The following is a 12,625-nucleotide window of genomic DNA, read 5'->3' on the forward strand; positions in this document are numbered from 1 at the left end:
ACTCGGTATCCAGGATCCCGCCCCGTCAGTTCCTCAGCCAATCAGCAGCACTAGTCAGGTCGGCCGCTCTCTCCAACCCCCGAGCCGGTGACCGCGGCGGCATAGGCCGCGGCCAGATGTGGGGCGGGAGAACTGGCGCCTTGCTCCGGGTGCGGGGCCTGTGGCCGCCAGGGGTCCTCGGAAGGAGACCGCTAAGCTGCAGTGCTGCGTCTCTGGCGGGAAACAGTTCCCCCCAGTGTTGGAACTGCGGTGGCCCAGGGAGCCCCATGCGTGGTGATGGGTTCTTCTGTCCACAGTGCCGCGCCCTGCAGCCACCTGACCCCACTCGAGATTACTTCAGCCTCCTGGACTGGTACGGGAGGCGGTTTCGAGAAACACGCTGGGGCAAGAGAGACGCGGGGCTGGCGATTTAGGGGTTGCAAAGGAGAAGGCGGGACCGGTTAAATCGGTGGGCGGAGCCGTAGGGGCGGGGCCTGGGAGCACGGAGGGTGCCATTGCGGCGGGTGAGTGAGGAAATTGAGGGGTGAGCCTGAGGATAGGGCCTCTGAGGAATGGAGACGAGAAGGGAAGGAGGAGTGGAGGGGCGGAGAAGGAACTTATGGGAAATTGGAGGAGGGAGGCTTCAGTGGAGGGAAGCCTGAGGGCGGGGCCCTGAGAGGAGAAGCCTGAGGGAAGTGTGCTAGAGTGGCTGCTTAGAGTTGATGGATGGATAGGATCAGAATGGTTAAAGTTGGGTTGAGACTTTTAAGAAAGGCGTACTGAGGTGCTATCCAAAATAAGGGAGTTAAGGAGCTTGCAGGTTTGTGAACACGTGGAGATGGAAGAGTAGTGTGCCTGGAGAAGGCTTGGAAGCTTCCCCGCCCTTTTACCCATGCATGTTTTCCATGCGGTTGTTCCTGAGTTACATCCTTTTATAATAAAATAAATCTAGTAAGAAAAACAGAGTGGGGTGTAAAAGCACCGGAAAACTTAATACTGTGGGCTGAGTCTAAGGGAGAAATGAGAACTGGAGGGAGAGAGTCAGAAGTGGCTGTTTTTCCTGTTTTCCTCCGAACCTCAAGGAGCTTGGAGAGGTGATGAAATTTCAGCAGAGCTAAACTGCTAAGACAGGGAAGGCTCTGGGAATGGAAAGTGAAAGGAACTGGGTTAAAATAAAGTGAGAGGCGAAGATGAAAGGACTTGGGCCTTCAAAATACAGGGTGGGATTCAGGAATGGTCCTTCCCCTTAACTCTGGGATTGGTGCCTACCAGTCATTCTGCGTTTATGATGTGCTGCCCTGACACTATCCTTTAAGTTCTGCAAGCGTGCCAATCATGTCCGCACTTCAGGGACTTTGCATGTTCACTCTGCCTCTTGATGACTTTTTTTCTTTGATCTTTGGTTATTTTTCATCATCATTCAGGTCTCAGCTCAAATGTTATTTCTTTGTCCACCACATTTACCATTTTCTCTGACCCTATTTTCTTTTCCTTCACAGCACTTTTTGAAGTTCTCTCTCTCTCTCCATGTTTATTGCATTTACCCCTGTGAGAACAGGAACCAGGCCCATAGTACACAAATCTATAAATATTTGGTGTATGGTTTTTATCTCCCAATTTCCTTACAGCAACCGTGCCTTCAGAGTTGACACAGCAAAGCTCCAGACTAGGTACCAGGAACTACAGCGTCTTGTCCACCCTGATTTCTTCAGCCAGAGGTCTCAGGTAGCCTGTTGTCCACCCCTAATCATACCCAAACACTAGTGTACACAGGGTGGGTGGCAGTGGCCTTGTGGTGATGTGATTATGAAAGACAGAGCTAAACAACCAGCTCCACCCTGGGACAGCCTGACCCCGGCTAGTAGTCAGGCCCTGAACCTGCCCTGCACTCACAGCTTTTATCTAACTTCCCAGAAGAATTAGAACCCATTGGTTGAGAATAAAGACCGCTCATCCTACACCAGTTCTACCTAGGAGATTTCCTTAGTTGTCTGCCCATCCATATTTTATGAAAGAGTTTGGGAATGTAATGTGGCTAATTTGGATGGTAATGAGATTATCTTCATCTCCACTAACAGACTGAAAAGGACTTCTCAGAGAAGCATTCAACCCTGGTGAATGATGCCTATAAGACCCTTCTGGCTCCCCTGAGCAGGGGACTATACCTTGTAAGGTGATTTCCCAATCCTTCTATGACTACATGGTATCCATTGGGCTGAGGGACAACTGCTCCCCTGTATTCAGCGGAAGAGTGCTTGCGACCTGAGCTAGTCTAGGGACCCAAAGATAATTAGCCTCAGTGATACTGAATGAGAATAGTTTTCTCTGAGTATTTGTATATCTTACTTGCCTAAGTGCGTTTTTTAGTACCATTTTCTGTAAATTTCAAGGATTGGATGGTGATAGTGTTCAGGGAAGAGTAATTTTGGCATTGTTTGTGTGGGAGGGAAGACTTTAGCACCTTAGAATTTTAGGATTTAGTAAGCCTTTACAGATACCTAATTCAGTCTCCCAAGTGGAGGAACAACTCCCCTGGGGTCACACAGTTCCAAGTAGCAGAAAGGAATCCTGTCCCAGCAGTCCTGTCTCAGGGTAACTCCCATACCCTACCTTCACATTCTCACTATTGAGACAGTTCAAGTTTTGTTTTTTAATGAATCGTATTGTTATATTCTGTAAGTAGGATTTATGACTCTAGCCACAGTCTCTTCAACCAACCTTACTTTTCTCTGCTTTATGTCCCAATAGCTAAAGCTCCATGGAGTAGAGATTCCTGAAGGGACAGATTATGAAATGGACAGGCAGTTCCTCATGGAAATAATGGAAATCAATGAAAAACTTGCAGAAGCTCAAAGTGAAGCTGCCATGAAAGAGATTGAATCTATTGTCCGAGGTAAAAGATAAAATACTACTGAATGCATTTTATTGCTGTTATGAGTACATGTCCAAGGTCAAATGAAAAATGAATATAAAGACTACATATAGGTCATCATAATGATTCAGGGAGTATTTCTTTTTCTTGGTGATACTGAAACCAGTTTTGTCTGGAGGTTAGACTTGCAACATCTCTAACCTTCCAGAAAGCAGCCTTAAACCAAGAACATCATAATATTTTGCAGATTAAAATCCTCCTTCCTACCCATGACATCATTTATATGTTATTATTGTCTCTGACAAGAATAATTAGGCCTTAGAAGTTCATTGAAATGCCCAAGGTCACATTGCAGAGCAAAGATTGAAAAACTGACTTCTGATCACATATTGCTTTGTTTTCTGCTTTATTTCACACTATATCAGTCAGGGTTCTCCAGAGAAACAGAACCGATAGTATACATGTATTTATGTAGAGAGAGAGAAAGAGAAAAACCTATTTTAAGGAATTGGCTCACAAAATTGTGAGGGCTAACAAGTCCAAAATATGTCAGGCAGACCAGTAGGCTGGAAACTCAAGCAGGACTTCTGAGCCCACGTTATCCAAGCTAATCTTTACTTAAAGTGAGCTGGTTATAGATGTCAATCACATCTACAAAATACCTTCACAGCAGTATCTAGACTAGCATTTGGCCGAACAGCTGGGCACCATAGCCCAACCAAGTTGACACATAAAATTAACCATGCCACATCGAAAAAGTTCCACGTTCTCACTCCAATTGTATGCACATATGTACTTTCACAAATATTTGGCATGCCCACTGTGTAGCAAGCATTGTGCAGACACAGTGAACAAGAAAGACATGGCTCGTGTCTTCATGGAGTTTATATATTCCAACGCAGTGAGTCCAAAATGGAATTCATGAGCCTCTCCCCTCCCTCCTAAAGCAAAACAAAACCACAACCTATTCCTCTGCTGATGTTCTCTAAGTGAATGACACCATCCAGTTGCACAAGTCCAAAAAACACACTGAGGAGGTGTTTTGTTTTTTTTTTTAATATTTTATTTATTTGACACAGAGAAAGAGATCACAAGTAGGCAGAGAGGCAGGCAGAGAGAGAGGAGGAAAGCAGGCTCCCTGGTGAGCAGAGCCCGATGTGGGGCTCAGGCTCCATCCCAGGGCCCTGAGATCATGACCCAAGCTGAAGGCAGATGCTTAACCCACTGAGCCACCCAGGTGCCCCAAGGAGGTGTTTTTAAAAATTTGTCCTCCTTTACCCCATAGGCAGTCATCACCAAATCCTGAAATGCTGACCTTCTAAATGTGTCCTAAATCTGTCTTCACCGCCAGCACCCTGTTCCAAGCTGCCGTTCTTTCTCACCTGGACAGCTGTAATAGCTCCACGCTGGTCTAGCTATACCTTCGAATATATTCCTACATTGTCACTTATGAGAGTTTTTGAAACCCAAATCTAATCTTTACCTGGGTTTTAATCTTTACCTAGGTTATCCTAGGTAACCTTTAAGTTTTAAAGTTGCTTTAAAACTTTAAGTGGCTTCCCACTGCTCTCAGGTTAAAGACCAAAGTGTTTAGTATGGCTTACAAGGCCCGGTATAGTCTGAACTCCGTTTCCTCCCATTTGCCCCTCCACTCTAGCCACACAGGCCATTTCTAGTTCTTCATCTGTTCCAAGCACCTTTCTACCCTAGGGCCATTGCACATACTGTTCTTCTACTTAAAACCCTCTTCTCCTTCCTCTAGTGAACTCTTCCTCTACCCGATCTGGGGGCAGTCATCACTTCCTCAGAGAACCTCTTTATTGATAACATTTTGGCAGTGGGTACCTCTCCCTTATAAGACTAATCACAGTTATAACCTTACTGTTTTACAGGAGATTATTTGACCAATGTCAACCTCCCTCCCTCCTTAGACTGAAAATCCATAGAAGCAGAGACTTTCTGCTCAGCCCATGTACATGGTGTATATAACGCGGGCTCAGTAAATAAACTGAGTAAATAATGAAAAAGGAAGCTAAAATCAGTAAAATGGGGAGTTGGGGGTTAGTCTGTCAATTAGGGATGTATCAACAGCCTTAGGGCAGGGTGGTGTTGGACGAAGACCTCAAGGTTCACAGTCAAAAATCCTCTGCACAACTTTGGAAGACAGAGGAACATGATCTGCTGTGAGGGGTTCTTGAGTGCAGTGTCAACACTGCCATTGACTTTGCATGTGACTTTGAGCAAGTGACTTAACCCCTCTGAGCCTCAGTTTCCTCATCGGTAAAATGGAGATAACATTAGTACTGGTTGTTGCAAGGATTAAGTTAAATCAAATAAAACATGTAAAACACATAACACAGTGCCTGACCCATAGCAGGTGCTCAGTCACTGGTGGGGGTTATTCTGGCCCTATAGTGAATGTCTGGTTTTGAACAGGTCACTGACCTTCATTTAGATTAATTCCTAAGTTTCTTCCCATACAGGCATGTGCTAAGACCTAAAGTAAGCAAATATTCAAGGGCATAGAGCTGGTTAGATCTGGGCAGAACTTCTGAGCCTCTAGACTCCTCATCCAGTGTTCTTTTGTCAACACCATGTTGCTAGTTTCCCACCACTGTCTAGGAGTCTATAGATAGGGTCTGCTCCCAGCTCCTCCACTCAACCAACCATATGACCAGGGCCATCTCTCAACATCTCCCAACACCTCCGCCTACAATGGAGTTATAATGTATTTGAAAGTGCTTTGAAAGCAAGCGACCTAGAAGTGATGGAGACTTTTTATATCTGGAAAACACACTTACAGTAAAATTCTTCATTTCCTAATGAAGATACAGCAGAAACACGAGGTAGCTGCTCCTTTACGTTATCTTGCATCTTCTCTCTTATAGTACAGTAGGATCTAAATGTTTCATTTTCCTGGGAGGCTGTATAATTTGCAAGTGGTTATTTGAAACACTGTGATGCCCTGCCCACAGGCAATCCCAGCTTGCTAATTTTCTACCTATAAGCTAAAAAATTCATACTGCTTGGTGGAGATAAAGCATTTCCTTATCCTTTTTTTTTTTCTTTTTTAATGATTGTATAGCCATTTTACAAGCCTTAGGGATTGCCCCTCAGACGTTACAGAGGTAGGAAAACAACATTGCCCTAAACAGAAGCTGCCAGGGAGCCTGGGTGGCTCAGTCTGTTGAGTGCGTGACTCTTGGTTTTAGCTCAGGTCATGATCTCAGGGTTGGGGGATTGAGCCTGGAGTCAGGCTTTGCACTCAGTAGGGAGTCTGCTTAAAATTCCCTCTCTCTCCCTCTGCTCCTCCCCTGGGTACATGCGTGCATTCTCTCTCTCTCTCTCTCTCTCTCTCTCAAATAAAAACAAATAAATTAAAACACAGCTGCCGTCTTGGGACACGTGGGCACAGGGCTTATGAGGCCTCACCTGGAATCTAAGCTCCCTGTTGTGTGTGCTGAAACGAGCTATAAAGTGTTATCTTCAAGGGACGCCTGGGTGGCTCAGTAGGTTAAGCCGCTGCCTTCAGCTCAGGTCATGATCCTGGGGTCCTGGGATCGAGTTCTGCATCAGGCTCCTTGTCCAGCAGGAAGCCTGCTTCTCTCTCTATCTCTGCCTCCCTCTTTGTCTGCTTGTGCTCTCTCTCTGACAAATAAATAAATAAAATCTTAAAAAAAAAAAAGTGTTATCTTCACATCTCAAGTCTGTATAAACAGAAAAATTAAGATAGTGATTTTCTCTTTCAGCTAAACAGAAAGAACTGACTGACAATGTGAGCAGAGCTTTTGAACAAGGTACTTTCTTCATTTCTTGACTTTCTTAAATATGGAAAGAAACTATAAGCACTGAGGTGTAACCATGGATTGAATAAGTAACTGTTATATACTCATCCTATAATAAGTACGTAGGGAGCTATAAAATATAGGCAAGTGGACATTTCTTCCTTCAAGGATTCACAGCCTTGCTGGAGAAATAAGTTGTGCCAAAAACCATGATATGCCAGTGAAAGAGTAGATGAAAGTGCTTCTGTCTCCCGTTAGCAAGTAGGAGAAGTTAAGGTACGGAATGTAGGCTGAAGCCAACACAGGCAGATCCTGAGGGCAAGGCTGCACAGTTGACATCTGGCAAAGCCTGCACGCCCCTTTCCTCTGCAAAGCCCAGAAGGAGAAGCCCATGGCAGAGCTGTGCCCAAACTTCCTGGTACCCATTGCTCCTGGCTTTCAGCTGGAAGAGATTCAGTCTATTTCTGGCTATTTTGAAGTAAGAACAGTCTTTTTCTCCATCCCAGACTTGTGCCACCCCTCAAATACAGGAATAATGGGCCCTTCGGCTGAAGGATCATTTGACTGCAGGAAGCAGAAGGCCCCACTCAGGCTAGCCCAGATAAAAAGGAGGTTATTAAAAGGAATTAGGACTAGCTCCCCAAATCCAAAGAAAAAGTCCCTGTGAGGATTATAGTATACAGTGGGATAAGAGCTCTTCTGGGCAAAGCCTGGGAGCCAGAAAGCAGTCTGGAACCAAGCTGTGGACTGGGACTTGATGCCTCTCAGTTTCATTCTATCCTCTTCTCACTATAAACTAGTTCCATCCACTTCCTCATTAGTGTACAGTGCTCCAAAGTGGCCTTCCGCACTGGGTGACTTCTTAGTTCGCCTAGGTCCATTACCTAATAAGTACAAGGACTTTGGCCATCTGACTAGAGTTCCCTGGACCCAACTCTAGATTCCCATGAGGGGGGATGTGGTTGCCACAGCTCGAGCCAGATGTCCACTCGAGTCTAGTCAGCTAGTGCTGAGGGGACAGGCTTACACAGTGTGCTGTCCAGCTTGCAAGGGCTGTAGAAGTCTGTTCTGACACACAGGCAGAGGGAGGGCCTCTAAAAAGATGTCAGGGAAATACAGATTAACAGCCTGATATGGCTGCCTGAAATCCACGAACCCAAGCCACTGGCTACTCCGTGTTCCACCAGGGTTCACCCCCATCTCCTACTGTACTTTTGTAGATTTTTTTTTTTTTGTAGATTTTAAGAAGAATAATATTTAAGTAGAACTTAAGGAATAAAAACGGAAGAAATACCCTTGTCGCCACCACCCAGCTTAAGAAATAGAACATGCGGGGCGCCTGGGTGGCTCAGTGGGTTAAGCCGCTGCCTTCGGCTCAGGTCATGATCTCGGAGTCCTGGGATCGAGCCCCGCATCGGGCTCTCTGCTCAGCAGGGAGCCTGCTTCCTCCTCTCTCTCTGCCTGCCTCTCTGCCTGCTTGTGATCTCTCTATCAAATAAATAAATAAAATCTTAAAAAAAAAAAAAAAGAAAGAAATAGAACATGCAGGGGCACCTGGGTGGCTCAGTGCGTTAAAGCCTCTGCCTTTGGCTCAGGTCATGATCCTAGGGTCCCAGGATGGAGCCCCACATCGGGCTCTCTTCTCGGCGAGGAGCCTGCTTCCTCCTCTCTCTCTGCCTGCCTCTCTGCCTACTCGTGATCTCTGTCAAGTAAATAAATTTTTAAAAAATTAAAAAAAAAATAGAACATGCAGTGAAAATATACAAATGGTCAATAAGCACATGGAAAGATATGCAAAATCACTAATCGTTAAGCCAATGAAAATCAAAATCACAACAACATACACTGACTAGGATGGCTAGTAGTAGAAAACCCAGAAAATAACGAGTATTGCTGTGGGTCTGGAGAAGCTGAAACCCTTGTGCACTATTGGCGGGAATGTAAAATAGTGCAGCCACTATGGAAAACACTATGGTATTTCCTCAAGGAATTAAAAACAGGATCACTGTAAAAGCTAACAATTCCACTTCTGAGAATATACCTGAAGAATTAACAGCAGGGACTCGAAGAGATGCTTGTAGGCTGTAAAGGTAAAGCCAGATACTACTTAGAGTGGTAAGGATACATTTCAATCAGTAACAACTATTGCAGTAGGGAAGAGTCTAGTGTGAACTGAATTCCCGATTTATACAGAAGTTACTGGGCGTTTTAAAGAGAGAATGAAGGGCACCTGCATGGCTCAGTTGGTTAAGTGTCTGCCTTCAGGTCAGGTCATGATCCCAGGATTCTGTGATTGAGCCCCGAATCAGGGAGTCGGCTTCTCCCTCTTCCTCTGCCCCTCCCCCTGCTTATGCTCCCTTTCTCCCCCCACCCTCTCTCTCTCAAATAAATAAATAAAATCTTAAAAAAATAAAGGGAGAATGAAGGAGTAGGGAGGGGGATGAGCATGATCTCAGTAGAGTCTGGAAATTGGAAAATTATAAAAAAGGGAAGGTTTGGTCCATGTACGGATCTGGGTTTGCTAACTGGGGCTTATCGAAGTTAGGCTTCTACCCTCCCTCAGACACTGGGAGACAGGAGTCCGATCTTCTGATGTTAACTGCAACAGACAGTAAGAGACAGGAAGAAGAGACATTTTTCTTTCCTCCGAACAATGTAAGTCCATTTCTCATTTGATTGCCCTTTGTTTATTAAGGACGAGCTGAACCATCTGTTGAGACTTGGTAGAAGAGGATATTTGGTGGATGACGTGAGCAATCAGGCATTTAATGAGGAGCATCTCTATGGAAACAAAAAGAAAACAAAGGCTAATGGTGGGAACAGACTATAAACCCAGTTACTGAGTCCAGAGGGCAGGCAGTCACTTGAGAAGACACTGACCCCTTAAGCATCTTTACATGGTGGTGTGAGGACAGCAGTGGCAATCTGATAGATTTCTTGTTTTATAGTCTGAATGTTGGTAGTGACGGCATAGACGTCAATGTCACAGCCATGGCTATTTCTGAGAGCAGAGTATGGAAGACACAGGTGTTCTGGTGGCTTTTGGGGTAACCCAAGTGGCAGCAAGTCCAGGCACAAAGGTTGCCAACACGTGATTTGTAGTGATGAGTTCTTTGATGCTTATATCAAATTGTCTGGGCTTAGCTTACAAGGTGTTTTCAGATCCCAGAGGAAAGGGCGACCACAAGAGAACCTGAGTCCCAAAAAGGATTAGGTTTTAGATCTCAGTGATCATACCATTCTTTCTCAGGAGAGGAGGAAAATGGGAAACAGCACTTTGGAGAGTTGTAGCCAGATACTGAAGGAAACTAGGAGAAGTAAGAATTTGCTGAAGGCTGACAAAATGTCTAAGATGGAAGGATCGAGCTTGGTTTATAGGAAGATAATAAAACCTCAAGACTAGATTCTGGGTGTGGTATACTTTTCCACTGTCATAAAATTTCTATCAAAGGTAATCAAGGTAAGAACAGTTTTGTGAACAAAATACCTTTAGTTGCATTAAAGTTGGCCTAATTATTTACATGAATGCAACAAGAAGAGTAATCAACAATACAGACCTTTTTAAGTTTTCTTTTTTTTTTTTTTAAGAGTTTACTTACTTATTTGACAAAGAGGGAACACAAGCAGGGGGAGCAGGAGAGGGAGAAGCAGGCTTCCCACCGAACAGGGAGCCCAATGTGGGCCTCAATTACAGGACACTGGGATCATGACCTGAGCCGAAAGCAGCCACCCAATGACTGTGCCACCCAGGCACCCTTAAGTTTTCTTTATGGAAGTTTTTATAAGGAATCTCAGATTGAACTTTAAAAGCCCCTCGATGAGGGGCGCCTGAGTGGTTCAGTCAGTTAAGCATCTCACTCTTGATTTCAGCTCAGGTCTTGATCTCATGGTCATGAGTTCAAGCCTTGCACTGGGCATGGGAGCCCACTTTAAAAAAAAAAACAAACAAGGGGCACCTGGGTGGCTCAGTGGGTTATGCCTCTGCCTTCGGCTCAGGTCATGGTCTCAGGGTCCTGGGATCAAGCCCCACATTGGACTCTTCGGGGAGCCTGCTTTCCCCTCTCTCTCTTCCTGCCTCTGTGCCTACTTGTGATCTCTCTCTGTCAAATAAATAAATAAAATCTTTAAGGAAAAAAAAAAAGCCTCTCAATGCTAGGAAGTCAAACAGAATTTGCCATCAGATGTCACCTGTAATACCTACAGATTTGGGTGAATTCCTCTATTCTTGAGGTTCCCCCAAAACATCCTAAATTTCCTGGGCCTGCAGGGAAGTGACCTTCTTTATTCACCTATAATGCTGAGAACCTATAAGCCAGGTGTCAACCGGTTTTTTCCAAAAGGGCTTAGTAAGCTTTGGCCCCATAAAGTCAACCTTACTTCCTTAAAATTGTCTGTTCTGTCTGATTTTATACATCATTTTCAAATGTGACGTTCCAGTCAAAGCCTTGGTCATATAATCAATGTTTTAAATTATGTCCTATCACAAAGAGGACAGCTTCTTGCTGAGCCTATGCAAATAGTTACATTGCCATGAAAATAAGAATGTTCAATAATAGTTTCAGAGTTTTTTTGAGGAATCGTGGAAGGAGAAAAGATAAATGTTTTCATTTTGTTTACACAAGTAAAATATATTTCTTAAATTCCCTACGAGTGAAGTCATATGGCACTTGTCTTTCTCTGACTTATTTCACTTAGCATTATACTCTAGCTCCATCCACATCGTTGCACATGGCAAGATTTCATTCTCTTTTATGGCTGAGTAATATTCCATTGTATGTATACATATATACCACATCTTCTCTATCCATTCATCAGTCAGTGGACACTTGGGCTCTTTCCATAATTTGCTAATGTAGATGATGCTGCTGTAAACACCGGGGTGCGTGTATTCCTTCAAATTAATATTTTTGTATTCTTTGGGCAAATACCTAGTAGTGCAATTGCTGAATTGTAAGGTAGTTCTATTTTTAACTTTTTGAGGAACCTCCAGATGTTTTCCAGAGTGGCTGCACCAGTTTGCATTTAAGAAACAAAACAAACATGGGGTGCCTGCGTGGCTCAGTCATTAAGCGTCTGCCTTCGGCTCAGGTCATGGGGTCCGGGGTCCTCAGATCCTGGAGTCCTGGGCTCAATCCCCGCATCAGGCTCCTTGCTCAGCAGGAAGCCTGCTTCTCTCTCTCCCACTCCCCCTGCTTGTGTTCCCTCTCTCACTGTCTCTCTCTGTCAGATAAATAAAAATCCTAAAAAAAAAGAATCAAACAAACAAAATAAATGAGGGTGCCTGAATGGTGCAGTCAGTTAAGCTTCCAATTCTTGGTTTCAGCTCAGATCACAATTGCAGGGTCATGAGATAGAGCCCCCTTGGGCTTGACACTCAGCGTGGAATTGGCTTGGGATTTTCTCTCCCTCCCTCTGCCCCTCTCATTTGTGCTCTCTCTCAGTCTCTCTCTAAAATAAACACATAAATCTTTAAAAACAAACAAAACAATCATAGGGGGAAAAAAAGAGAGGGAACCAAGAAATAGAGTCTCACAATAAAGAACAAACTGATGGGGGTTAAAGCCTCTGCCTTCAGCTCAGGTCATGATCCCAGGGTCCTGGGATCGAGCCCCGCATGGGGCTCTCTGCTCCGCAGGGAGCCTGCTTTCTCCTCTCTCTGCCTTTCTGCCTACTTGTGATCTCTGTCAAATAAATAAATAAAATCTTTAAAAAAAAAGAAAAAGAACAAACTGATGGTTACTAGAGGGGAAGTAACTAAGTAACTAAGGGGAAGTAACTAAGGAGATGGGTTAAACAGATGATGGAGATTAAGGAGGGCTGTGATGAGCATGAGTTATGTATGGAAATGTTGAATCACTAAATTGTACACCTGAAACTAATATTATACTGTATGTTAACTGGAATTTAAATAAAAACTTACATATATGTATGTGTGTGTGTGTGTGTGTATATGTGTGTGTGTGTGTGTGTATATATATATATATATATA

At 44.2% G+C, this 12,625-nt stretch overlaps 1 protein-coding gene across 6 annotated transcripts in view; it reads left to right on the plus strand.

The window, feature by feature from the left end:
* Positions 1 to 69: 69 nt before the first annotated feature.
* The window catches only part of HSCB (HscB mitochondrial iron-sulfur cluster cochaperone), an 18,118-nt gene continuing 5,562 nt past the window's right edge, over positions 70 to 12,625 (plus strand). Inside the window, exons 1-6 of one of the 6 annotated variants that reach the window (XM_032883295.1) lie at positions 70 to 352; positions 1,608 to 1,704; positions 2,058 to 2,147; positions 2,728 to 2,872; positions 6,601 to 6,648; positions 9,332 to 10,195. In XM_032883295.1, coding sequence (XP_032739186.1) covers positions 117 to 352; positions 1,608 to 1,704; positions 2,058 to 2,147; positions 2,728 to 2,872; positions 6,601 to 6,648; positions 9,332 to 9,363 — 648 coding nt within the window. In that variant the 5' untranslated portion in view covers positions 70 to 116 and the 3' untranslated portion in view covers positions 9,364 to 10,195. Of the gene's footprint in view, positions 353 to 471; positions 504 to 1,607; positions 1,705 to 2,057; positions 2,153 to 2,727; positions 2,873 to 6,600; positions 6,649 to 9,331; positions 10,196 to 12,625 lie in introns of those variants that run through there. The other 5 variants (XM_032883293.1, XM_032883299.1, XM_032883294.1 and 2 more) reach the window with 5 other exon arrangements.

The sequence above is a fragment of the Lontra canadensis genome, unplaced genomic scaffold, assembly GCF_010015895.1.
Source record: "Lontra canadensis isolate GAN:19392208 unplaced genomic scaffold, GSC_riverotter_1.0 scaffold87, whole genome shotgun sequence".
In the NCBI taxonomy this organism is placed as follows: Eukaryota; Metazoa; Chordata; class Mammalia; order Carnivora; family Mustelidae; genus Lontra; species Lontra canadensis.